Genomic DNA, 25,308 nt, shown 5'->3' with positions numbered 1-25,308 from the left:
GTCAGTTTATCTTGTACTGTCTTTAGTGGTATTTATTTATGTGTCACTACTGTGATTGTGAAGTAGATGGGTGATAGGTGTTTTCTGTCTGATGCAATCATTGGGGGCATACCTAGCTAGTTAAGCGACTGATCCAAGTTCCCACAGAGTTAGAGACAATTAAAACTGGGGCCTGAGTTTCCAGTTCTTCAATATTTAATTCCAGAACTTTACTACTGCTTTTAATAAGTATATTGAATTGTAAATTTCCATTCAAAAGTATCCTAATGTTATTGGAGTTCTTTAATCAGTCACTGTTGTCATGGATTTATAAACAGTTGAATTTTCATCTATTGATAGGTAGAAGATGTGAACAACAAATTTGAAAAATTGAGTAAGCTTCAGGAATCAGAATGGCAAGAAAAAAATACCATAAGCCAAAAAGTTATTCGGGTAAGCTAGTGACTTCAAAATCTGGTCTCAGCTCTTCTATAGCCCTTCAGTGACTGAACATTTTTATTATTCAGCTTTAAAAATATTCAGTGGGCAATTTTATTTTTCATCACTAAACAAAATTCAACAAACCTTTATTGAGCACCTAATATATACAAGGCACTACACTGAGTCCCCAGCAAGATAAGCTCCCTACTCTTAGGAGTTTAGTGGGAGAGAAAAGATAGACAAATACCATGTTTCTTGCTGAGACCAATCCTTTTACTAAAATTACTTAGATCCCATCTCTTCCTGTCTTCTCTTGAAGATTGCCCATACTATCAGGGTAATCTATCCCACTTCTCTCAAATTTTCATCTTTCCTTATCTGCTAGTTCCCTCCCTGCTATCACAAATCAAGCCCAGGTACCCTCCCTGTTTAAAAAACCCTCACTGGAGCCTATCATTTCCTCTCACTATTTCTCTATATTTCTCTTCCCTTTCTCATCCTTGACTTCTCTCCTTTCCATCTCTTAGCCTTCTGCAACCTGACTTCTCACCACATTCACCACACCAGTAAAACTGCTCTTTGCAGTGTTACCAATGTTCTCCAAACCTAATATCCTCTTTTCAGCCCCTTCCTTCCGGACCTTTCTGTAACATTTGACAGCGTTGACCACCCTCCCAGGTACTGTCCCTTCTGAGTTTTTATGATGCTGCTCTGTACGCTTTTTCTCAATCTCCTTTGCTAACTGTAGTTGTACTCCAAGTTTTTTATGAGGCCTCTCTCAGGAACATCATCTTCTCACATAGGTTTAATCATTATCTTCAAATGGCTCCCAGAGCTACATATCTAGCCATAGTCTCTCTCTCCTTAGCCCCAGTCCCCTATCACCAACTGGCTGTTAGATGTTTAACATGTCACATAGGCATCCCCAAACCCAGTATGTTCAAAACAACTGATTATTTTTCCTCCTGGACCCAACCCACTTCTGAATTTCTCTATTAATGTAAAGGGCACCACCATCCATTGTCTCAGGTTTGCAATCTTGGCAGTATCCTCAGTTCTTCACCTTCCCAGACTCCACGAATCTAATCAGTTCCCAAGTCTTGTTTTTCCTGCCTTTGTAAAATCTGTCATTTAAGTCGCCTTCTCTCTACTCGCAGCCACCACCCGAGTTGAGGCAGTTGTCACTCCCTTTTCAAAATATCAGCTCTGAAAGCACTGAAAATTCAGGAGAGGAGCTTAAAAGTCAGGACTGGAGAGATGACTTTAGATATCTACATCTATGTTTCAAAAGTTCATTATTAATAGTAATTAGCATTTCTAATATGAATTTCTTCTCTTTGCCAAGGGTTTTTTTTTCTTTCCAAGCTCATTGTGTTATGAAAGACTATTTATCTATAGCCCTTTGAGGTTTTCTAAGGCTTTTACCAGAATGATAAAGGAGAAGCAGACTAGAAGGGCTCCCTATGACATGTCCCATCCACCCTCCTTTTTCTTTATTTAGAACCTTTGAGGAAAGGGAAGCCATACATGCAAAGAGATCATAAGAGAATCAGAGTATCCTCAGAATTTCTTGCATGAGGCTGAGGAAATCGGCAGCAGGTACTGGACAACTGGAGAAGAGCAGTCTTGAAGGGAAGGTGGAGTGAAGGTTCTTAAGTTCTTGCCATTGCCAGTCTCCCATCACCTGGGAGTGAAGTATGTTGGAGAGGTTCTGCTTTTTGGACATTCTTCACAGACACCACACTCACCTGGCTTTCTCTTATCTCTTCCCTTGAGTGGCCTTGTTTTTAGTATTTTGATAATTATATTTCATTATAATTGGTTTTCTTTGCAATCTTGTGTATTTTGTTTTTTACTTTTAATGACATTATTCTGAGATGGAACCATAGGTTTCACCAGACTGCCAAAGGGGACCGTAACCCAAAAATGGTTAAGAACTCTTGTTCTAAGTTCTTTCTCAGTGATCTTTCACTTCATGTCTATGGAAATGGATTGCAAAATTATCACTAGCCTTTATTCTGTATCTTCATTTGCCAGTAAAACCTTTCAAGATTCTCAAATTCACCATGTGCAGAACTGGGCTTATCTTTCCTTCTAAACTATTCCTCTTCCTGGCTTTACTATTTGCATCATATTTACCACCTTAGATTCCCCATGTTCAAAACCTTCCTCTTATCCTTGGCTCTTCCTCTTGCTTCACTTGGAATCTAATCAATTACCAGGTTCTACTGATTCCCCATCTAGAATTTTTTATATCCGCCGCTTCTCTATTCCCCTGTGCCTCCCTAGAACAGGCTTTTAGGACTCTAGTCCTAGACTACCTCCATTCTCTTCTCCCTTTCCAATGATGCTAGATTTTTTAGAACTGAAAGCCTACTGAAGTCACTCTCCAGTTTTGTTGACAAAACTACGCATTAAGTAAAGCCTCAGTATGTATAGAGGCAGAAAATAAGGAACTTAGCCATTGGAAAGTAGGCAATATGCTTACGTAAAGCAACGGGTAGGACAAAACTACTTAGTCTGATCTTCGGTGTAGGCAAGTGTATTTAGATTGACCTTATGTTACTTCCAGACTAATCTTCCTTTGGTGTATATATGTCGTCATAGCACTCCTTTGCTCACAGGTGCTAGGTGGTTTACTGTTGCTTCTTCAAAGTTCTTTGCCTGATACTCCAGCCTCTCTACAGTCTGGTGCCTTCATTCCTTTCTGCCCTTTCTGTTCCCATCTGTCAAACATTACTCATCTGTAAATTCTTAGAACAAACTTCAGAGATCATCTAGTTGGATCTATGCTAGGATAGCTTTTCTTTCTGAAACATCTCCAGCAAGTAGTCTTTCAGCTTTAATTTGAAGAGTAAAGGAAAATCCTTTATAGAGACTAACTTCAATGCCACCTTCTCAGTGAAATATCTTTGATCCCCTGCTCCCGCCCCCTTTATTGGTGAAATTTATCTATTACCATTTTAATAAACTGTTTTCTATCGTGTATTATAGTTATCTGTGGGTTTTATTTTTGTCTTAACCTGCCCACTACCAAAATGTAATTCTGTACAAATAAGAATCCCCTCTTCTCCCCTCACCTTTGTTGTTCTAGCTGGACCTAGCACAGTCACCTACATACAGTAGGTGCCTACTAAAATGTTTGCTGAGTAGCTTACTGTAGATAGAAGTGAGCATCTTTAATACATGTCTTTAACTTTTTCTCTTTTTAGAAGAAAGCTGTCCCAGTTGAAAAATGCAAGTCAAAACAGGATGGTGCTGCAAGAACTGCCGCTCGAAGTCGCCTGGCCGCTCTGAAAGCATCAATGAGAGAGAGACTGAAGCAGGAAGAGCCTTCCTTTGAGGTTGTGGCTCCTGTGGTATCAAAAGCAAAGGAAATTGACAAGATCGTTTTTGATGCTGGGTTTTTCCGAATCGAAAGTCCAGTTAAGTCATTCTCAGGTTAGTTTTATGCTGAAACCATTCGTTAAGTAGAACGTTGTATGTGTATAGGGCCTAAAAGGGGAAACTAGGCCGATGGAAAGCAGACAATAGATTTCTTCAAGCACTGAATAGAACAAAAGTATTTACTCAGGTTTTTTTTGTTTTGTTTTGTTTCCCTGGGGCAGGCAAGTGTGTTTACAGGTAGATCGACTTAAATATGTAAAAAGTTCTTTAAAGAGTATATATTTTTTCAAAGTTCTGCTGTAGCTTTTATTTTGTTTTATCTTCACAATAGTGACTGTCATCAATGGACAGATGGAGAAACTAGCTCATAATAGTTCATTGACTTGCCCATGGTCACATGGCTAGTTACAGAATAGGGCTAGAATTAAATATGAAAAGGGGTAGCACAAAGAATTCTGACTTGACTACGTGTCCTTCCTTATTGATTTTGTTAGTAACCTTAATAGGAAGATTTGTCTGTCCATACTGTAAATTTTATTGGTCTAAGGTTGGAGTTCTCAGTACTTCTTTTTTGTGACCAAGAGCTACATTTTCCCTGAAGCCTTAAGATCACTTGAGTGGGATATCTTTCTGCATGTTTTCTGATGGCCAAGTCTTAGAGCTGGTAAGGAAGGAAGAGCAATGATGACCATGAGTCCAGCAGGAGGAGGGGGTTCCTAGCTGTTTTATTTGCCCTGCTGGGAATCCCAAAAACCTCAGAGATTGGTGTGTGGCAGTGGCAATTGGCCTGAAGGATCATTGGGTAAGCCTTTCAAAAACCTGCTACTAGAGGGCAGTCTACTAGTTGGGAACAAATATACTTGAGTCCTCAGAGGTTTTTATGCCTAATAGGTTTCTATGATGTCATTAGAAAATACACCAGTCTGGACTCAAGTTGCAAAATGAGACATATTTTGGACATGGTGAATGTGGGAATTTATTTTGCTTGTCTATGCATATTTGTTACAAGGGTTTTGTTTTCCAATATTTAAAAAATAATTTTTTACTAAAGAAAGAAAATATATCACTGAATCAGTTTTTAGTACTTTCGAGGAAGTCATTCTCTTTTTCTTTCACTACTTTCCTGTTTATTCCATGGTTATCTTTTTCATCAGTTTCATTTTCCATAGTCTCCATTTAAGTCTCAGTTAACATGAAATGAGCAATCTTAGCTGCCAGAGCTTAAGTTCTTTTCAAAATTATCTCAAGACTTAATCCTTGGTAAACATTCTATGCAATGTATTTAGGCAATAAAGTAGGGTGGAAAGAGCTCAGACTTGGAGCCAGAAGGCCTGGCTTTGAGTTTAGCCTGGAGCACTTAGTGGTCATGTGACCTGGGCAGACCACTCTCTCTCTGAGCTGCAATTTCAACTCCTTTAAAATGTGGATAAATAGTATTTGCATTACAAGGTTAGGCAGTGTGCTGCAGCAGAGAGTATTGAATTTGGAGTCAGAATACCTTGGCTCAAATCCAAGCTCTCCCAGTAAATAAATACCTGTCTGACTGTGAGCAAGTTCTCCTCTCTGAACATCCATTTCCTCATCTGTAAAAACAAGAGGGTTGAAAGAGATGACCATTATGGACCTTCCCATCTCTAAATCTGTGATTCTACCCACCAGTGTTGTTGGGGAAAAATGTGCTTTAGAAAGGCTATATTATATGTCAGAACGTGCTAGGTTTGGAATCAAGACCTGAGATCTAACCCTAGTTCTGCTATGTACTAGCTGCATTCCTTTGATCGTGTCACTTAAGCTCTCTGTCCCTCGGTTTCTTTTACTCTCAAATGAGAATATTGGAACAGATGATCTTGAATGTCCCTCTTAACTCTGTGACTGTGTGAAGTCAAACATTAAACACCTATGTCAATATGAGTTGTTTTGATAGTATAGAGGTAGCACATAATGGATGGAGGGCAGACCATGGAATAAAAAAGACCTACTTCTGACCCATAAGAGCTGTATGACCATGGGAATGTCACTTAACTTCTCAGTGCCCCAGTGATCTCTCTAAGTTGCAGAGAAGCTGCTGATCTTCGTTGTTACGATGTGTTTCCACACTTAAGAGTTCCTCACTCTAATGAAACCACAGGTCCAAAGCAAAAAAAAAAAAAAAAACAACCAAAAAACTTGTGGGTGGATACTTTTAGAAAGGGAAGGCAAATCGATTTACCTACTCTTCCTTCATATGTCTATACTCCAAAAAAGTACTCTGCAAATAAAACCTGAATTCCTGATGTTTTGTAAAATGCTAGCCTCTAGTAATTTCTTTAGTTCGATAGACATTTTAAAATGAAACTAACATTTACTGCAGTCATGTTGAATGCATCAATGAAAATAAACATTTATTGAGCACTTAATTGTGTGCCTGGCCACGAAGCTAAGTCCCCTGCCTCAAAGAACTCACTTTCTAATAGGAATAGATAACACTGGGTAGTGATAATTTCAGTCCTATTTTGTATATCATCAAAATTCCATAGAACATAGCTTTACAAAACGCTGACCTAGGAAAGAAGCACAGATTGGCTCTGGGATAAGAGAATACTAAATAAATTTGTCTTATAGAACTAGCAAGTAAAACTATTGAATAAGGGCAAGCTGATCACAGGCTTTGACACAGATGAGCATTGTGACTGTTCCCTCCCAGTGGGAACATCTCCTCAGTGGAAGTAGCACAGCAAAACAAATAGATACTAATATGGCCTAACGCTGAAGCGAACATGCCCATGCTGTGGGTACATCAGCGCCCTGGGTCAGCTTACAGGAAGAGTTATACTCTGGTAGAGAGGGTGAATCCTTCAGGACTGGAAACCAAACTAACCATCTCAACTGAGCTTGTTTTGGGATCTGAACATGTGGTCACTGATAGTTCCCTGTAGCAGTGAGCTCCCTGTTCTCCAGCCTTGAGCTTTGCCCACTCTATGAGCCTACCTTGTTCGCTCATGGAAGGTTCAAACTAGAAGGGACCTTAGAGATTATGAAGCATAATAATCCCCCCTCGTTTTACATGTGAGGGAACTGAAACCCAGAGTCATGCAGTGACTTACCTGAGGTCATAGGGTCAGTAAGTGGCACAGCCGGTGCTGAATCCCAGGTCTTCTGTCTCTCAAGGTCAGTGCTTTTCTCATGGTACCATGCTGAGCCACAAGGCCATATCCGAAGGACAGGTTGATTCCTGATTTGTGTGCTCAGAGAATTCCAGATTTCATGTTAGCCTAAAAGAATTCAAGGCTTAGCTCTAGTGCCACCTCTTCTAGGAGGCTTTTCTAGATTTTCATCCACTCTCTTAGTTGTTAATATATCCTACCCTCACTGAAGTCATCTTGTATATATTTCCTATTTGCATATCATTTTGTATTGTCATATGAGGAAAAGGGAGTATTTCCTCCTGATAAAATAGAAGTTTCTCCAGGGCAAAAACTGTTTTCATTTTTAACTTTTAGTACTTAGAACTTCCAATAGTATTGCTATCCTGACATCTTAGTTTGGAGTACTATGATTTTCAAAAACTTAAGTAAAATCCGATAATTCTGACCTTCCTGGATATTTCCAAAGTTGTTCCAACTTAGGTTCCAGCTACTTTTATTATTGTATTTTTTGCTATTGGGATTTTTTACTTCTTGGAAAATCTAAGCAGTATTTTCTTTTCTACTTTAGCCATCAGTGAGTCTAAAGAGATTGTACATAACAAATCAGATGATCCAATTGAACACAAAACACCTGGGAATAAGAAATGAAAGCTTCTTGAAGGAAACTGGAACCGCTTAACGTTCCCCCTTCCCGCTGTATCACTAATGTAAAAAAGCCACCATAAACCCTGACTAAAAGCTGTCAAAGCCATTCATGAATGTTTTGTAAGCCTGTTTTCGGAGGATTACAGATTGTCTGTGAAAACCTTTGTTGACACTGAGCAGCCTGGGAACATTGTTTATTTAAGAACATTTCCAGAGATTTCATTGATCTTTATTGTTGGGTCTTTATTATTTTTATTATTGTTGTGCTGTTCTTTTATGTTAGAGTGATTGCATATGATAAGATATTTACAAAATAGAGTATTAAAGGGTGAAACTGCTGTACATGCTTTGAATCTTCTTTGTGCATATGTGTCTGTTTAAGTTAAATTCAACATTAAATAGTTCTGTAGTTGGAATAAATATAGTGATAATAATGACTTGCATTTACACAGCATTGTAAGACTGACAGAGTACTCCGTCGTATTCTTCTCATTTGATCCTCACAACAGCCCTGTGACACGGTGCTATGATTGGCCCCATTTGATAAGGAAGTCAAGTTTCTGAAAGATCTAGTGGCTTGCTAGTAAATAACTGAGGCAAAATCTTGATTCAGGTCTTCCTTCCTCCAAGTCCAACACTATCTATTAGACTACCTGCTTCTAAATATATCTTTATATGCATTAATATACAAATTAATTTGTGGGGAAATTTTGTTTTCTTTTAGGGAGCACTATTGTTCATCAGAAAATTACTGGTTTCACGTAATAGCAAGAAAGTGGCTCAGACTTTTTTTTAACGTTAGCATGTAACTACAAGCGGTAATGACCATTTTCTACTTAAGGAACACAGTCCCCAAATCAGAAAACGTTATTAGGATAATTGGTTTAGAAATCTAAACCCAGCAAACTCCTTAGGTGTAATATTTGTACCATTTTTATTCTTTTCTCTGTAATTTTTTTCAAATCATCTCATTGGAAAATTTAGCATTTTCAAATGATCAGATGTTGTAGCAACTTTCTGAGATCATTGCCCTATGTGAAGAATTAAATTTTAAAAGTTATTTTCACACTGCCCCATTATGAAATACTTGTAAACAAACTCACCCTGCTCCCCAAGAAATCTACACATTACAAGCTGAATAGCTTCTCTTAATGAATTTGAAGTTTTAACCTCAGCTGAACATTCAGGGACAAATAACTTTATTAAGTATTCTCAGAATGAATAGAATCAGTTTGATTTTTTGTTTCAGGGAAGCTAGTAATTTTTGAATAATCATAAATAAAATGGCTTTTAGAAAATAGGCGTAATAAGTGCTGCTTATATATATATATATAAAGGCCTCCAGTACACAAGATTCATAGGCACATCACTTCATATATAGGGTATTCCAAAAGTCTTAGTGCGGTTTCAAGCTTCAACACCCTCTGTCTCATGCTAATGTCAATTCATTTTGTATAGATGGGAGAGTAAATCTATAAGGTGCCTTATGGTCCATGATGTTATGGTCCAAGTGTGGTAGTTGCACTGTCCTTGATTCCTTGATGGATGTGTTTTCAAATCTTTAAGCCTCATTTATACCATAATTGAGCTGAATCTATAATTAGGGCACTAGTAGCAAATAAGCAAGATTTCATAAGTGCTGTTCAGATGCAAAGCATATAAGGTGCCATTGTGCTTATTGATTAAGAAAAAAAAACAACCCACTTGATTCCATAGAACAAAGCGCCGCTCTGTAGGAAGACACAGGCAAGATTTTTCCCACCCATACATCAGGATTGTTTGCTATAGGTATGACAACAGTAATAGCCCTCTATGATGACCAATGATTAATATCAAGTAAGACATAAAACACTTGCCACTATGATAGGGAAATCCAACACAGCCCAGATCCAGAGAGGGATTCCCTGTGGATGATGGTGTCCTCCAGATACTCCTATTTACAGATTGCATTGTGCTATCCAAAACATTGCAGAGCCCCCCGAAAGAGATCTGTTATTGGTGTAATTACTCAAAAGAATTTAGCCTGTTTATCCACACAGCAAAGACTAGAGTGGGGAAAAACATCTATTGCCCAGATTTCAACTTGCACGTGGATGGATATAGTCAATAGAGTTTGTCCAACAATCTATCTAGAACAGATGGTACAGAAGGACAATGAACTGGGCCTAGAACTGAAAAGGAGAATGGGCCTCACTGTTTTCAGGAAAACACAAAGCTCATTTGCTGACATTCCTCCGCACAAGCTTCCAGGGAAAGTGAAGACCCGTATTTTCAATACTATTTTACTGGTGTTGCTAATATGCCAAAGAACGAAAGATGAGAATCACAGAAAGGCATTGGTGAGGAGAGGCATGTGGTAGTTGTGAGATGGGCCTATCACATGGCAAGAACAAGGAATAACGTGGATAACCAGAGTGCTCCAGTGCTACTCTTGTTGAGTCTACAAAAAGGGAGGAAAGCCTCCAGGATAGCATGAATTCCTCCAATCATGGTGAAATTCTGTGAGAATACGGACAAGAGTTACTGAATGGGCAAGCCAGAAAGGACTATAATCTGCGTCATTGTCAGGAACTCTCCACTCTACGACATCACAGATCTGCTTGAGTATTTGAAAGTAATAAAAATGTGTGTAATATAACATTTGAATGTTTTTGAATGGGCTTATTTCATTAATCTTCATTTAAAAATAGTTGCTGTGCTTAATAAATATGGACTTTAATGTCTGGAATCTGAGTATTACTTAAAAATTGGGTGGTGCTCTCATAACCTCTTTTTTATTCCTTTCAGGCCTAAAGTTAATAATCCTAATTTTAAAAAGACAAAGTCACTTTGAGTAGTTCCTCAATTACCTTCAATTTAGACTGAACGGATATTGCTTTAAAAAACAAACTTAGTAAAACAAGGATTAAATCTATTCCACCTGCCATCATACATGTCAGAATAGATTTATTTCCTCAAAATAGACAGAATAATTACAAGTGATTTATTCCCTTTGTTGTACCACAAGTAACAAAATTTTACTAGGTTAACACAGGGACCAAATCCCTTCTACTAATACAGAGCAAAATATCCACAAGTTATATCAATAAAACATATGATTTATTCTAAGGGCAATGTGGCATGGTAGAGAGGGCATTAGGTTTGGAGTCTGAAAACCTGGGTTCAAATCCCAGCTCTGTAACTGATTACCTGTTTGGCTTTAGACAAGTAACAACTTCTCTGGGACTAGGTTGTTTTAGCCATAAAATGAAAGATGTGCTAGAAGTAATATTCTAAGGTCTTGAGAGAATAGACTAGTTTTTCCTTTCAAAGTATTGAAATTGTCCTGGATCCTTAATGGCTAGCCTAGGAGCCTAAGGTCTGGGCCACTGACATGGCTTCTTGGTGGTTTGCATAGGGAAAGCCATCATTGAACAAGTCAACAAGCATCTCCTTCCTTGAACTTCCAACAAGCCAGAATGATACACCCCACTGAACTTGGTTCAAAACTCTATCCTTCCTCAATATCTTTTCTCTGCTATGCCTAGTAAACCTTTTGTTTGTTATAACAAAATGAGACTCATTTCTTTTACAATCTCAAGTTTAAGCTACCAGCTTGGCCTGAGTTAGGTCTGACCTAGTCTAAGGGGATTGGAATAGGTCCCTTCTGAATCCATGATCCCTATAGAATCTTGATTCTATTCTGAAATTACATAAAATTTAAAAATTAGGCCTGGCAGATTACAATTGCTTCTAGATATTTGACTTAGAGTCACTAAATTCTATACTTCGTCAGAGTTAAATATTACAAATGCAAGATCTATTGCTAATCAGAATGTATCACTAACTGTAGGTGAGCCATTTTCTCTCTCATAACTTCATTGGTGCGTAGTCCCTGAAAGGATATGATGAGATTACTTAGTCCCAATTTCCTCATTTTACAGATGAGGTAACTGAGACCCAGTGGGATTTTTAAAAATTATATTCTGTTTTTTTCAATTAGTAAAAATCCACCTCACCCTCCTACCTCAACAATCCCTCTTCCTGTCTACTTCCCCTCCCACCCCCACCTGCCCCAATTGAGAACCAGGACAATAGTCAAGCAAAACAAATTTCCTCAGCCATGTTGAAAAACAAAATTATCTTCACTCTGAGTCCTTCACCTCTGAGGAGGTGGGTAGCATATTTCCTTATTAGTCCTCAGGACTCATGTTTGATCATTACACTAAGAAGTTGTTTGTCATTACAATTGTATAAATTTCTGACAGTTCTGTTCACTGTATCAATTCATACAAGTCTTTCCAGGTTTCTCTGAAATCGCCCTCTTTATCATTTCTTATAGCACAACAATATTCCACCACATTTATACACCATAGTTTGTTCATCCATTCCCCAGTTTTGGGGCACCCCCTGAGGTTCCCATTCTTTGCCCCCTGAAAGAGAGCCATAAATATTCCATAAATTCTTAGAGTTTATTTTACTCAGGATTAATTTCTCTCTTAATCTACCCTCACTCTAATTCACCCTCCCACCTTTTCCCTCGTCCTATTTCCTTGTTGAGTGACGTGTTTCTGTACCCAGCTCTGTGTGTGGGTGCATGTGTGTTTATTCTTCCTTTGACCAGTTCAGACGACAGTGAGGTTCAGATGGCTATTTGTGTACCCTAATTATGTGAGATAATTTTTACCTAACCTTTTCCCTTCCCCTCCCCCTACCCAGTATATTCTTCTTCCCCTCTCTTTGCATTCTTTTATTAAAATCAAGACATGACAGAACCACTGCCAGGATTCCCTAATGACCCCTGATGATTCTAGGAAGCAAATGTATTGTCTCCCTATATTTGAATGTACACAATTTATTCTTGCCTAGTCAGTCATCATTGTTCATCCATGTTTACTTTTTTAATGTTTCTCTTAAATCCAGCGTTTGAACTTCAGAGTTTCTATATGGTTCTAGTCTTTTCATCAGGAATTCTTGGAAATCTTCTGTTTGATTAAAGATCCATTCCTCCCCCACCCCCCACCCCCCGCATGCATTATACTAATTTTTGCTGGGTAAGTTATTCTTTGCTATAAACCTAACATTCTTTACCTTTTAGAATTTCATTTTCAAGGTCTCTGCTCTTTTATAGTGGTGGCTTCTATATCATGTGTGACCCTGGCTGTGGCTTCTTGGTACTTGAATTCTTTCTGGTTGCTTGTAGTATTTTCTCCTTGACCTAGAAGCTCTAAAATTTAGCTATAATATTCCTGGGAGTTTTGGGTTTGTTTTTTGTCTTCAGAAGGTGACCAGTGGTTTCTTTCGGTTTCTACCTTCCCCTGTGGTTCTAAGAGATCTAGGCAGTTTTAAGATTTCTTGGAATATGATATCTAGGCTTTTTTTGGTGATGGCTTTCAGATAATACAGTGACTTTCAAATCATCTGTCTTCAATCTCTTTTCTAGGTCAGTTGTTTTTTTGCTGTGAGGTACTTAACATTTTTTTCTATTTTTTAAACTAAATATACTATTTACTAAAGTGATGCAATAGAAACAGGGTTCCCCCTACCCCTTCTTTATAGTTCTCTCCTTATATGATTTCAGAAAAACCTGAAAAGACTTACATGAGCTGATGCATAGTGAAGTGAACAGAACCAGGAGAACGTTGTACACAGTAACAGCAATATTGTTTGATGAAGAATTGTGAATGACTTAGCTGTTCTCAGCAATACAATGATCCAAGAAAATCCCAAAGGACTAATGATGAAGCATACTTTCTGCCTCCAGAGAGAACTGATGCTGACTGAATACAGACTGAAGTATGCGATTTTTCACTCTTTCATTTTTTTTTCTTTTATTTGAGTCTTATAAAAAATGACTCATATGGAAATGTTTTACATAACTACATGTGTATAACCTCTATCTGATTACTTAAACATCTGAGGTGAGGGAAAGGGGAGGGAGGGGTAGAATTTGGAACTTAAAACTTTAAATAAAAATATTTTTAAAAATTTTTTAAACTTTTTTAGTCACCAAAAAATTAGCTTTAAGCCAAAATATAAGAAGGAAACATACAAATAGGAAATGTATACAATCATCACTTCAAAATGTGATGTTAATTAAAGTGAATGAAAACTCAATGCTTTGTAGTCACATAGATTTCCCTAGAGGACAGTAAGTTAATGCTTATCAGCCTTCCTCGGAAGGGATAATTTTGATTAATATTGGACCCATCTGATTCAGTCTATTAAACCCTAAAGGAAAGGATAGTCTTCCAATAGAAGAGATGTGTCTTTAATAATTCTGCTGTCTTGCCATTCCAGGCATTAACAATGATGTGGCATCTCTAGGAGAAAGTCTTTGAATTCTAGGAAGAGACACTTGTGATAACACTGGTTTTTTCAGACTGCTTTAATAGTTCTCAGACTTAATTTGATAATTCTTGTTATCTAATGATTGGCTTCTATTTGCTCCACTCTAATTATCAGGGAATTTGTTGTGTTGATAGAATCCTAATAAAGCTGTCCCCAGCCCCAATATTCTAACTTACTTATAGGCCCCACTGTACCTACCTACACCCCTCCACCCCTGCCAATATCCTAACTTCTTCATATATGCCTCACTGCTCACTAGAAAAACAGGTGTGTCCATGAACTCATGGTTCTCACAGAAACAGCAGGCATGTCCATGTGATGAGATCCCAGCCACTGCCTCTCCCTAGCTACTGCCCCCAGACCCATTCCCACAGAAACAGGTTATACTCAACCACAATCACATCATCCATTTAGCCCAAGACAGGACCACAATGCCTAACTATCCATTTTGACCAGACAGGAACACAAGAGCTAGCCAGTTGGAGGGCAGCACAACCAGAATGTTTGACCACCAAACCACAGAACAGACCCCCTCCTCCATTATCTAATCCCTTAACAAACTCCTGCCTTTTTAATATTAATCATATTCCTATATTCTATACAAATTTTCATTGTGTAATCAGCATCTTTACCCTATAAAAATCCAACTTGCTTTCTCCGATGTTGCTGGTTCCTCTTGGAACTTAGCCCACTTCATGAGAGGCGTCAGTCTCAATAAATGCCTATACCTGGATTGAGGTGGTCTTTGAGATAGTTCCACCACAGCACATCATGAAACCCCAACAGTTTTGGTGTGGGCAGAGACTAAAATGCAACAGTGTGGGCATGGTTTTGTTTATCTTGTGCCAAGCTATTAATTCCCTTTACAGTTTTTTTATTCCATAGGTCTCACTTCTTTTCCAATTTTTTTCGCTCATTTCACTGGTTAAAATTTTTTTAACTTTTTTTCCCCCAAATCTTACTTCATCTCTTCTAGGAATTCTAGTTGAAGTTCTGCCCACGCTGTATTTTTCGAGACTTTGCTAGATGTTGTGGAGTCATTCTCTTCTGTGTTTGTTTCTTGAGCATTTCTGTCACCATAACAGCTTTTTATGATGGAATTCTTTTTCTCTTTGTTCATTCTTCCAATACACTTCTTGATTTTAGGTTGGATGTGAGGGCTGGGTACTGACATACTTCTGGAGAGACCCTCTGAACTGGTCCTGATGCAACTTTTTTAGAGTGTTGACTATTGTTATTCCAGGATTTCAGAGACAGCTCAGTCTGGAGATCTTCAAGCTTTCAGTGCTCCCGAAGTGGTCTGATCCAGGTCAAAGTTGGATTTCTGCCCCTTAGTCTAAGTTCTGTGACTTCTGATCTGGGTTTGGATGCAAACAACAGTAGAATGCTGATGGATTCAGCTACTGTCAGCCAGCTGGGAAGCTCTGCTGGTTCAAAGTGACAGAACTGTAAGCTTCTGTTTGGTCTGGAATTTCTGGAATATCTGGTTGTTCCTATGCAGGCTTCAGACTGGTTTAGATCTGAGACCCCATTCTACTCCTGGGGTCCAAGACACAACATTGCTGCTTGCTTCTGAATTTGCTCTTCTCTCTGTGCGTACACAGCCTAGGGCCTATGATCACCCTTTACCCTGGACATGGGTCCCCTTCTCAGATTTGCAGCCTCGACTTTCGTAGTGAGCAACAAAGCTGCCAGTTGGCATTTGTTCCTGTACCTTGTGTGAGTTCAACTCTAGTATGGGTCTGAGATTTCTTCTTCCCCAGCTTGCCCAGCCCCTTGCCACAGGGAACCCAGCTCCCTGTGCTGGCGTGCTTTCCACAGTACACTTCTGCCCAGATCCTGTCCTCAGCATCCACAGATCTCTGTCTCTCTGTGCTGACCTAAGCTGGAAAAATGACTCACCAGGACTTCTTACCGAATTGCCCCATCAGCATTCGGGCAGGTATGTTTTCTAGATGTGTTTGAAGGAGTTGTGGTGGGACGTTCACTATACTTTCTGCTACTTGGCTATCTTGGGTTCTGCCCTTTAAATAATCTCTTAAATATCCTTTCAACTCTGCTGCCCTAGGGTGCTAATTGCTACTAATTAATCTCCCAACCAACATAGAGCAAATCCTTGAGGATCAGAATTTTTATAGCTGGAATGGTTAGATATCTGGTCCAAACTTAAAAGGAATCGCAACTTTAAAACAGGCCTAAAAATGATCATCCAACCTCTTGAAGAGAGGTCTTAACGACCCCCATCTTCTCATAAGGCTGTCCATTTCACTCTGGGGCAGCTCTCCTCAGGATGTTTTTCCTGACATCAATCTAAATTTGCTTCTTTGCAACCTACACATTCACACACACTTTTTCCAGGTTCTAGGCTTCAGGGCCAAGCACAATAAATTTAATCCTCTTCAGCACGTTAACTTGTCAGGTATTTAAACTTCTTTCTACTCTCATCCCTCCAGGCTCCTCTAGGCTAAACATCCCCATTTCTTTCAGCCGCTCATATGGCACAGATTCAAGGTTCTTCACTATCCAAGATGTTCTTTGCCTCTTTTCGGCTGGTCAGTGTCCTTTTTTGTTTTGTCTTTTTTCAGGGGGGTGAGGGGGGCGGGGCGGGGGAGGAGATGAACAGCAAACTTACATATACTTTCTGTGACAAAATGTTATAATAACAACCTGAATGTTTCCCAAAGTTACTCACACTTCTAGCAGGAAGAGACCTTTCAACATCTTTCTCCAAGTGTGATAACACACCAAAGACAATGCATGAGTCAATGCATCTACTTTGCTGAGCTTCCTCACAGAGATTCACCCCTAGACAATGACATCATGGTCATCTCTCACCCCAATAATAAATGAATTAAAGAATAAATTCCTCGTGTCATAAAAGTAAAATAGTATCAATTACCTTTTTATAGTTCTGTCAAAAAGATTTGTTTGTATATCTTCCTGTGAATCTAATCCTTTTTGTCTCTCTTCTCTATCTGACCAGGATGAGTGAATTTTATTTTACTAAAGCTAAACTCCAGTGGTGCCAGCTGTTTATCTGATTGAGCTTATTCAGATTTTGATGGATAATGATTTGGATATTTGTCCTTGGACTAAAATTTCACCAAAGTGACTGCTATATATTTTCATTTTATATTGATAATAATAGCTAGTATTTATATAGCATTTCAAAGTTTGTAAAGTACTCTTCAAATGTTATTTCCTTTTGTCCTCACGATAACCCAGGGAGTGTGATGTTATTCCCATTTTACAGTTGGGGAAACTAAGGCAGATGGCGGTTAAGTGACTTGCCTGGGATCACACAGCTAGAAAGTGTCTAAGGCTGGATCTGAATTCAGGTCTTCCTGACTCCAGGTTTAGCTCACTACCCACTGTGCTGCTTATTTGTCAGTACATTTACTTCTGTTTGCCAAGGGCCTGCAAGACTGTGCCTTTTTCAGTACAACCTGCCAAGAAACATTACTTGATAAAGTTAAAAGATCTTAAGTTTGGAGACTCATCAATGAGAGCCCAAGCATGTGCAGTATGCTCAACCTGATGCACTCCTCCATGTGCATTTCAGAACAGGTATTCTATGACAGTTTTCTGTCAACTTACTGCATGGTGAGAAGGGGCCTCTTCAAGTGGCTGCTAAGTCAGAACTGAGTGTGCATACGAAAGATTTCTCCGGGTGCAACTCAATCTCTCCTTTTCTTTTCTGCATCACAATAACTGATATAAACTTCTGTGTAGGGAGAGAAGTAGTAACCTCCTGCTGCCACCTGCCTGTCTTTCTACCAGAGACAATTTATGGCCATGAACATGATGTTGAGGGTTGAGGGAGACAAGGTCCAGGAACCCCAAGACTGGAGTTCCCAGATGGGGTCGTTGAGGGGAAGTGCCCCTCAAGGACCCGAGTACTGGAGAAGGTCAGGGCTATCTGGTGTGTTGGTAACCAAAAATGGGCTCCTTAGCACTTAGTCAACAAGTGCCCTTGAATAGTTTGGCTTTTTCCTCTGAACTGAATGCTGTTTGTATGTTGGATTGGAGTAAGCTTGTTGGCCCCTTCACCTTGCTTCCCTTGCTTAAGCTGATCAAAAGAACCTGTGCTTTCCCCAGCGTACCTTACACCCCCACAGAAGCCGGATGGTTAAAAACAGCTTCCGTTGGAGCAGGAGCTGCCGGTAGCAGAGCTGACCTACGGAAGGAAGCTGAACAAGGACTTGAGGCCAGTGGGTAATCTTTTTGCCATAGAGGGGAATCATGTATATGATTTTGCTTTATACCATCATGTTTCTCTGTGGCCTCCTGGTTACTCTTGTGAGGTGGACTTATTGGGCCTGGAAGCTTTTGATCAATATATCAAAATGGGGATGCTGGTTCATGGGTTGGTTAATGTGGAGCCTAAATACATGCTTTGATTCTTCTGCCTCCTACTTTGAGAGTTTCTTATATCCGGCGGTTCCAAACCTTTCAGACATGTTTATGATCCTCTTTGAAATTATAAACTCTGCCCTCCTAATACATCTGGTCACGATCTCAAGCCTTCTTTAAGTCAAGGTGGCAAAGATTTATTACGTTTTACAGCAGGAAGAGTTCTTAAGGAACCTGCAACCTTACAGGGGTGCAGAGAAAGTTTAAATATGAGATTTAGGGGTGAAGCATGTCAATTAGGTGTTTTGGGGTGGGATTAGGGAGTGGTTAAGGGGTGGTCAGTTCTTAAAGGAACATGCACTTTTTGTATCTACTGCAGAGGCATATTACCTAGAGTTCACTGGGAAATAGCCCAAGGAGAGGCTACTAGGAGGAGTTGTTTTGACTGTGAAACATCACTAAGTTAACTAGCGGTGAGGGCTGACTGGGAATATCCAGGTGGCTTTCATCAAATGTCTTGTTAGACAAAATAAATGTAAGAGAGTATACATTTGACTATATCTAGGATACATATCAATAAGGTCAGTAAGTAGTAAATATCATCACGACCCAGTGCACAGCCAATTATCAGTACACAGGGAGTAGATAGGCACAGCTGCCTACGGTGAAAGGAGTAGGGACAAGTGTGTTGCTGGGGCATACTGCCCTTGAGCTAGAGAGGCAGTATTTTGAGGCTAGGGAGAGATGTGATTTTAGAACTGGATGTGGTTTTGGAATTGAGGTTCAGGCACAGGCATCCAGGCAGAAGCTGTTAGAATTAGGGTCCAAGCACAAGCACCCCATCAATGGTATCTCTTTGCAGTTGTTCTTTCCTTCTCTTAGGTGAATGAGTGTCTGAGATGGAGTGGACTAAGCTACAACCTTGTGAGATCTCAAAAAGTCCAGGAACCAAACTTCATACCAGTTAGCTGCCAATGCACCCCCAGGGACCAACCTGCAAGGTCCATCCAGCAGCAAACTAGGCTTGCAATTTCAATTGTAAATACTTTAAGTTTGAGTTTACTCTCCCTCGGGACTGAGGTGGGACAGGGGAATGTGGTTTCTGGTTGGAGGAATGTGTTGATACTTCTGTTCTTGCTGTATCTTCTCAGTAACGATACCTTTTGTTAAAAGCTAATTGATATTAATTGGTTAAATGATACTGTGGTACTAATCAATGGTAGTGATGATATTGAAGAGACAGTAACTGGCATTGGTTAGATAAAGTCCCACACCCCATACTCTTAGAATGCTTAAGCTAGTAGCTAGGCTTGCTCTGAGGGACCCAACTCATCAGAATGAGTTGGAATAAGGACCCACAGAGTCTTTATGGGCTACATATGTAAAGGAACCACATCTCTCCTGAAGAAGGCTAAATAAGAGGGCACAGACAGGTATTTAAGTACGTTGTGATTGGCCACTGTAGAGTTAGGGTAGAGAGCCTTAAAAACTTACAAACAAACAAAAATCTGTACTGGATCCAGAGACATTGCTGGATCCTCAAATAGTCACACTAGGCTTGTCCCTAGAGGCCCAAGAGTTAGCAGAAACAAGATGATTAACACACAGAAAATTGGAGTGGAATGAACAGCATTTATTAAGCACTTACTACACACTGTGCTAAGCCCTGGGAAAACAAACACAAGTAAACAGCACAGTCCCTGCCCTCAAGGAACTTCCATTCTACTAAGAGAAGACAACACATCTAGGGGACTGATGGCCAAAGGAGGAGTGTTTTGGTTGAGTTCATTTGATTTCTGATCTCAGAATTAGAGTAGGGTAGAAAAATAAGGTGCATAAGAAAAGAGTGTCTGGGGAACAGCAAAGTGGGTCTGAGGCCAGGCAAACAGTCAGGAGTCAGAAGCCCACTGTCCCAGAGAGGGAATTTGGAGAGCCAAACTGGAGGTGAAGGCTGGACCACAGCACCAAGAAAGCCAGGAATGATTAACTTTACCAAACAGAGATACCAAAGGGAAGATAACTGAAGCTTGTATAATTAGGCAGCAGGTTATAGGTTTGACTTATATGAGACCATTGATGTAAGGCTTATCACTGAGAAATAATGTGCACTTATGGGTGTGTGGCTGGGAATACATATGTATTAGTGTGTGCATGTTTTTCACATACCATCTATGTACACAGGAGTCAGCTTTCTCCAGTGGGTACACGCATGACCCTGTAGGTCAGGTGTATTTAAAGAACCTCCAAGGACCAAGGTGCCAAACAGGCCTACACAGTAAGTGATGGGAGTACGAGGAAATAGAGCAGTCAGACCTCTTCTGTCGACTTTGGGATGTATGAAACACAATTAACACGACTCTTACAAACACGAGGCTTCCTTTGGCAATGCTTTGGACAAGTTCACAATATGCTTGTAGTAGCATAGAGGCAGATTAGGGATAGGAACTGAACCAGTGATTTGACTGGCATGAGGATCCTTCTCTGCTGTTTATGGTCTTAGGGAGCTGCCTGCAGCACTGAGAAGTTAAGTGCCGGCCAAGGTCACACAACCAGCATGTTATCAGAGACAGGGCTCAAACAAACAAGTTCAACCTCTACCCTTCCTTGTTTTGAGGAAGCTTCCAATCCATTATGCAACACTGCCTGCCTCTAGTGGTATAATTATTTTAATTTATTGCTTCTAAATGACACTAACCTTTATCACATATAAAGGGAAAAATGAGAGGACTCGGTTATCTATGAAGGGGAAAAATCCATCAGATGTTTAGTTTGGCATAACACCTAAACATGTTTATGAGGGGGAGGGAAATCATCCTAGAAATGAAAAATTCAGGATATTCTGGAAAACTGTCATTCATTTTGCAAAGCCATAGTTTTTTAAACCTCCAAAATTTCATTTCGTTCATTTGTGTTATAAAAGTTTCCACCTTTACAGTATAGCATCCCATAATTTAAGTCATTAAAAACAGAAACAGAAGAAATATCTTCTCCAAAGCTCTGGATCAGAGATTTCATTTGTTTTAGTTTCATTATGCTGTAAAAGATGCCTTATTCACAGGCTGTCAGTCAACAAACTTTTATTAAGAACTTACTTAGTAAGCTCTGGAAATAGAGAGAAAGACAAAAATATTGTCCTTTCTTTCAAGGAGCTCACAATCTAATGGGAGAGACTGCATGCAATAGCTATATGAATATAAGATGCATACAGTGCAAATAGAAGATGGTCTCAAAGGGGAGACAGTGCGGAGTGGAGGAAGGAGAACCACTAAAAGCCCATTGCAGAATGTGGATTTTGAGGGGAGATTTAAGGGAAACCAGGAGGTAAAAATGAGAAGGGAGAGGATTAGAGGTATATGGAACAACCAGGACAAAGGTGCATAGATGTGAGGTGGAGGATCCTATTCCAAGAGCTTCAAGAAGGCCAATATTATGGAACTATAGAGTTAGGGCAGCTGGGTGGCACAGTGGATAGGGTACTGGGCATGGAGTCAGGAATATTCATCTTCCTGAGCTCAAATCTAGCCTCAGACTTACTGGCTGCGTGACCATGGGCAAGTCACTTACCCCTGTTTGTAAAATAAGCTGGAGTTCAGGTTTAAGTGCACATTATTCCTGCTGTTCATTCATATATGCTGTTCATTCCACTCCAGTTTTCTGTGTGTTAATCATCTTGTTTCTGCTAACTCTTGGGCGTCTAGGGATATGCCTAGTGTGCCTATTTGAGGATCCAGCAATGTCTCTGGATCCAGTACAGATTTTTGTTTGCTTGTAAGTTTTTAAGGCTCTCTGTACCCTAACTCTACAGTGGCCAATCACAATGTAGTTAAATACCTGTAGTTAACACCTGTCTGTGCCCTCTTATTTAGCCTTCTTCAGGAGAGATGTGGTTCCTTTACATATGTAGCCCATAAAGACTCTGTAGGTCCTTATTCCAATTCATTCTGATGAGTTGGGTCCCTCAGAGCAAGCCTAGCTACTAAAACCTCTTAAGGGTTCTAAGAGTATGGGGTATGGGACTTCATCTAACCAATGCCAGTTATTGTCTCTTCAATATCATCACTACCATTGATTAGTGCCACAGTATCATTTAACCAATTAATATCAATTAGCTTTTAACAAAAGGTATCATTACTGAGAAGATACAGCAAGAACAGAAGTATCAACGCATTCCTCCAACCAGGAACACACTCCCCTGTCCCACCTCAGTCCTGAGGGAGAGTAAACTCAAACTTAAACTTCTGCATCTTTGCACAAAGTTAGACACAGCTGAAAAATGACTGAGAAGAAGTGGAGGGAAGAAAAGCATAAGGAGACTTAAAAGTAAAACGTCATTGCATTTCGAAAGGCTTTAAATCCCAAAGAATTTATATTTGATTTTGGAGGTAATAGGGAGTCACTATAGTTTATTCAATAGTGAGGGGACATGGTCAGATGTGTATTAGGAAAATCCCTTTGGCATCTTTCTGGATTGGAGATGGAGATGGACTCGAGGCAAGGAAACTAATCAGAACCTCACTGCCCACAACTGTTCGACCATAGCCTTAGAACCCTGGCCTTCTGGGCCTTGACCCTTCCAAATACCTATGAGAGACTACAGCCTCTGAAATTTCCTCAGTCCCCATCTCACCTCAACAGGGCACCATTTTCAAATCCTCAGTTCTCAGGCTTGACAATAGACACTGTAAGGCTCTCCCTGCTGTGTCTGCCTGCCTCCCTCCAATAAATTACTGTATTGCTATGTGAAGCTATTTTCATGTTATTTGAAAAACATATATATTATTTTGTTAAGATTTTAAAATATAATTATTGCCAGCTTGTCAGTCATGCCCCCATTTGGCGGTTTTCTTGGCAAAGATACTGGAGTGGTTGGCCATTTTCTTCTCCAGCTCATTTTCCAGATGAAGAAACTGAGGCAAATAGGGTTAAGTGACTTGCCCAGGGTCACAAAGCTAGTAAGTTTCTGTGGTCAGATTTGAACTCAGGAAGATGTGTCTTCCTGACTCCAGGTCCTGCACTGCACCACCTATTCCTTTCCTTTAATATTTCTTTTCATTTCACCCAGGATCACACAAAAGATATAATTGGACTCAGCATGTAGTTTCTGAATGTGGCACAATTAGTAGACAGTCCAGTGCTTTATACACAACCACACAATATCAAGAAACCTAGATAGAGGCCCCCACTATGAGGTGCGGGCCTCCATGGTGATCGACAGATGCATCAAAGTATCCAAAAAGTGTAATTACTGCGTGTTCTAAATCTAATTTTTAAGATTATATTATGTCCTTGTGAAAGTAGTATGAATGATATTTAAACAGTTTAATCACAAAAATAAATGTTTTAAAAATAACAAAAGAAACCTACAATAAATTCAGTTTCCTTTTTTGCACTTTTTGGTTTTCATATGACAACACAGTTATATTTGTGTGCTTTTTTAAAATATTAACTTTATTGCTATCCACATCCAGAGAAAGAACTATGGAGTCTACAGGCAGATTGAAGTACACTATTTTCTCTCTCTCTTTTTTGTTTTTTTTTTCTTATGGTTTTTCCCTTTGTTTCTGATTCTTCTTTGCAACATGACTAATGTAGAAGTATGTTTAATATGCTTGTACATGGATAGCCTATATCAGATTACATGCCGTCTTGGGGAGTGTTGAGGGGAGGAAGCGGTAAAATTAGAACTCAAAATCTTATAAAAGTGAATGTTGAAAACTAAAAATAAATACATTATTTTCAAAAATAAAATATTACTTTAAAAATATATAATTTCTCAGTGTGAGTACTCCCCTACCAATGCAAACCAAAACTCCTCTACAACTTGGTAGACACTTTTCAGTAACTGCTGTGATTGAAAAATTCATTAGTGTAGCTGTTCTTGAAATGAGCAAATCCTTGGACAACAGACTGTAAGGTTCTGCCAGCAGGAGAGGCAAATGAAAGGTGGAAAAGAGGTCCAGCTGCAGAGGCTTCTTGGAGTCCCCCCCACCTTTTCCCTGTGGATTATGCCTAAACCTATTCCTTTCGCTCCCTGCCCTCCCACATATATTTTTTTTAAAAAAATATTTATCCATTTCCTTTGGTTTCTCTTTTTTACTGAGGATTTTACCCAATACCTTAGAGGGCTGAGGCCTGTGCAACTGAGCAGTCCAGAAATTAGCCTAGGGATGAAAGAAAATTGGTGGTCATGGGAAAGGAAAGGGTCCAGAATTATGGAACTTGATACAAGTATCTAGTGCAACAGTGATCTATGAAGTATATACACTTCAGGGAATAAGATGATCCATTGAGTGAGAAAACAAAATAATAAAATTTCAATTTATACTTAAAATAGAGAAATTGAGCTCTACTAATATGGCACTGATGACCTCAATCCATATGTCGGACACTCAAGACTGTGTATCACACAGATGGTGTCCCCAGGAAGAGTGGGAGTTCTGCAGTATAGAAGAATTGACAGTCATCCATTTTCAGAATATCATGACATATGCAGTTTTATGTGTACCTACGTGGATTTATAAATTATTTAGCCTTAATTAACCTAACCCTCACAAAACAGATGTGGCTTTAAAAGATTCCCACCAAAAAACAAACACCATAGATTGAAGATAATAGTAATGAGCACAAAAGCAAATGGCAAAGATGAAATTTATAGATTTAGATCTGGAAGGAATCTTGGAGGCCATGGAGTCAAACTGACTCATTTTATATATGAGGAAACTGAGGCACAGAGAGGTTAAGAGACTTGCCCAAGGTCACACAATGACCAATGTGGGGGCTGAACTCAGGTCTTCCTGACTCTGAGGCTAATGCCCTTGACACACCACCATGCTGCCTTCTCCTGCTTCTAAGTTCTAGCTTTTCAGCTACATTACCAAGTTAAAAAAACAATCAGACCTGACAAAAATTCAGTCAAAATAAGTCAGAATTGTCAAGAATACTATTTGCATTAGGGATTTACATCTATCCTTGTTAACACTAAACCTCACCCTAAGTGCAAATTGTGCCTTGAGATATTAGATGATGATAGTATAAAACCATCATGACT

The 25,308-nt window shown here is 39.4% G+C and overlaps 1 protein-coding gene across 1 annotated transcript in view; it reads left to right on the top strand.

Moving 5' to 3' along the window:
- Nucleotides 1-7,888, top strand: part of DLGAP5 (DLG associated protein 5) — a 32,700-nt gene extending 24,812 nt beyond the window's left edge. Inside the window, exons 13-15 of the mRNA XM_036748095.1 lie at nucleotides 340-432; nucleotides 3,633-3,861; nucleotides 7,501-7,888. Coding sequence (XP_036603990.1) covers nucleotides 340-432; nucleotides 3,633-3,861; nucleotides 7,501-7,580 — 402 coding nt within the window. The 3' untranslated portion in view covers nucleotides 7,581-7,888. The remainder of the gene's footprint in view (nucleotides 1-339; nucleotides 433-3,632; nucleotides 3,862-7,500) is intronic.
- Nucleotides 7,889-25,308: the final 17,420 nt, after the last annotated feature.

Source organism: Trichosurus vulpecula, chromosome 3, assembly GCF_011100635.1.
Source record: "Trichosurus vulpecula isolate mTriVul1 chromosome 3, mTriVul1.pri, whole genome shotgun sequence".
Lineage (NCBI taxonomy): Eukaryota > Metazoa > Chordata > Mammalia > Diprotodontia > Phalangeridae > Trichosurus > Trichosurus vulpecula.
The sequence above is the reverse complement of the archived record's forward strand: the minus strand, read 5'-3'. Positions and strand labels throughout refer to the sequence as shown.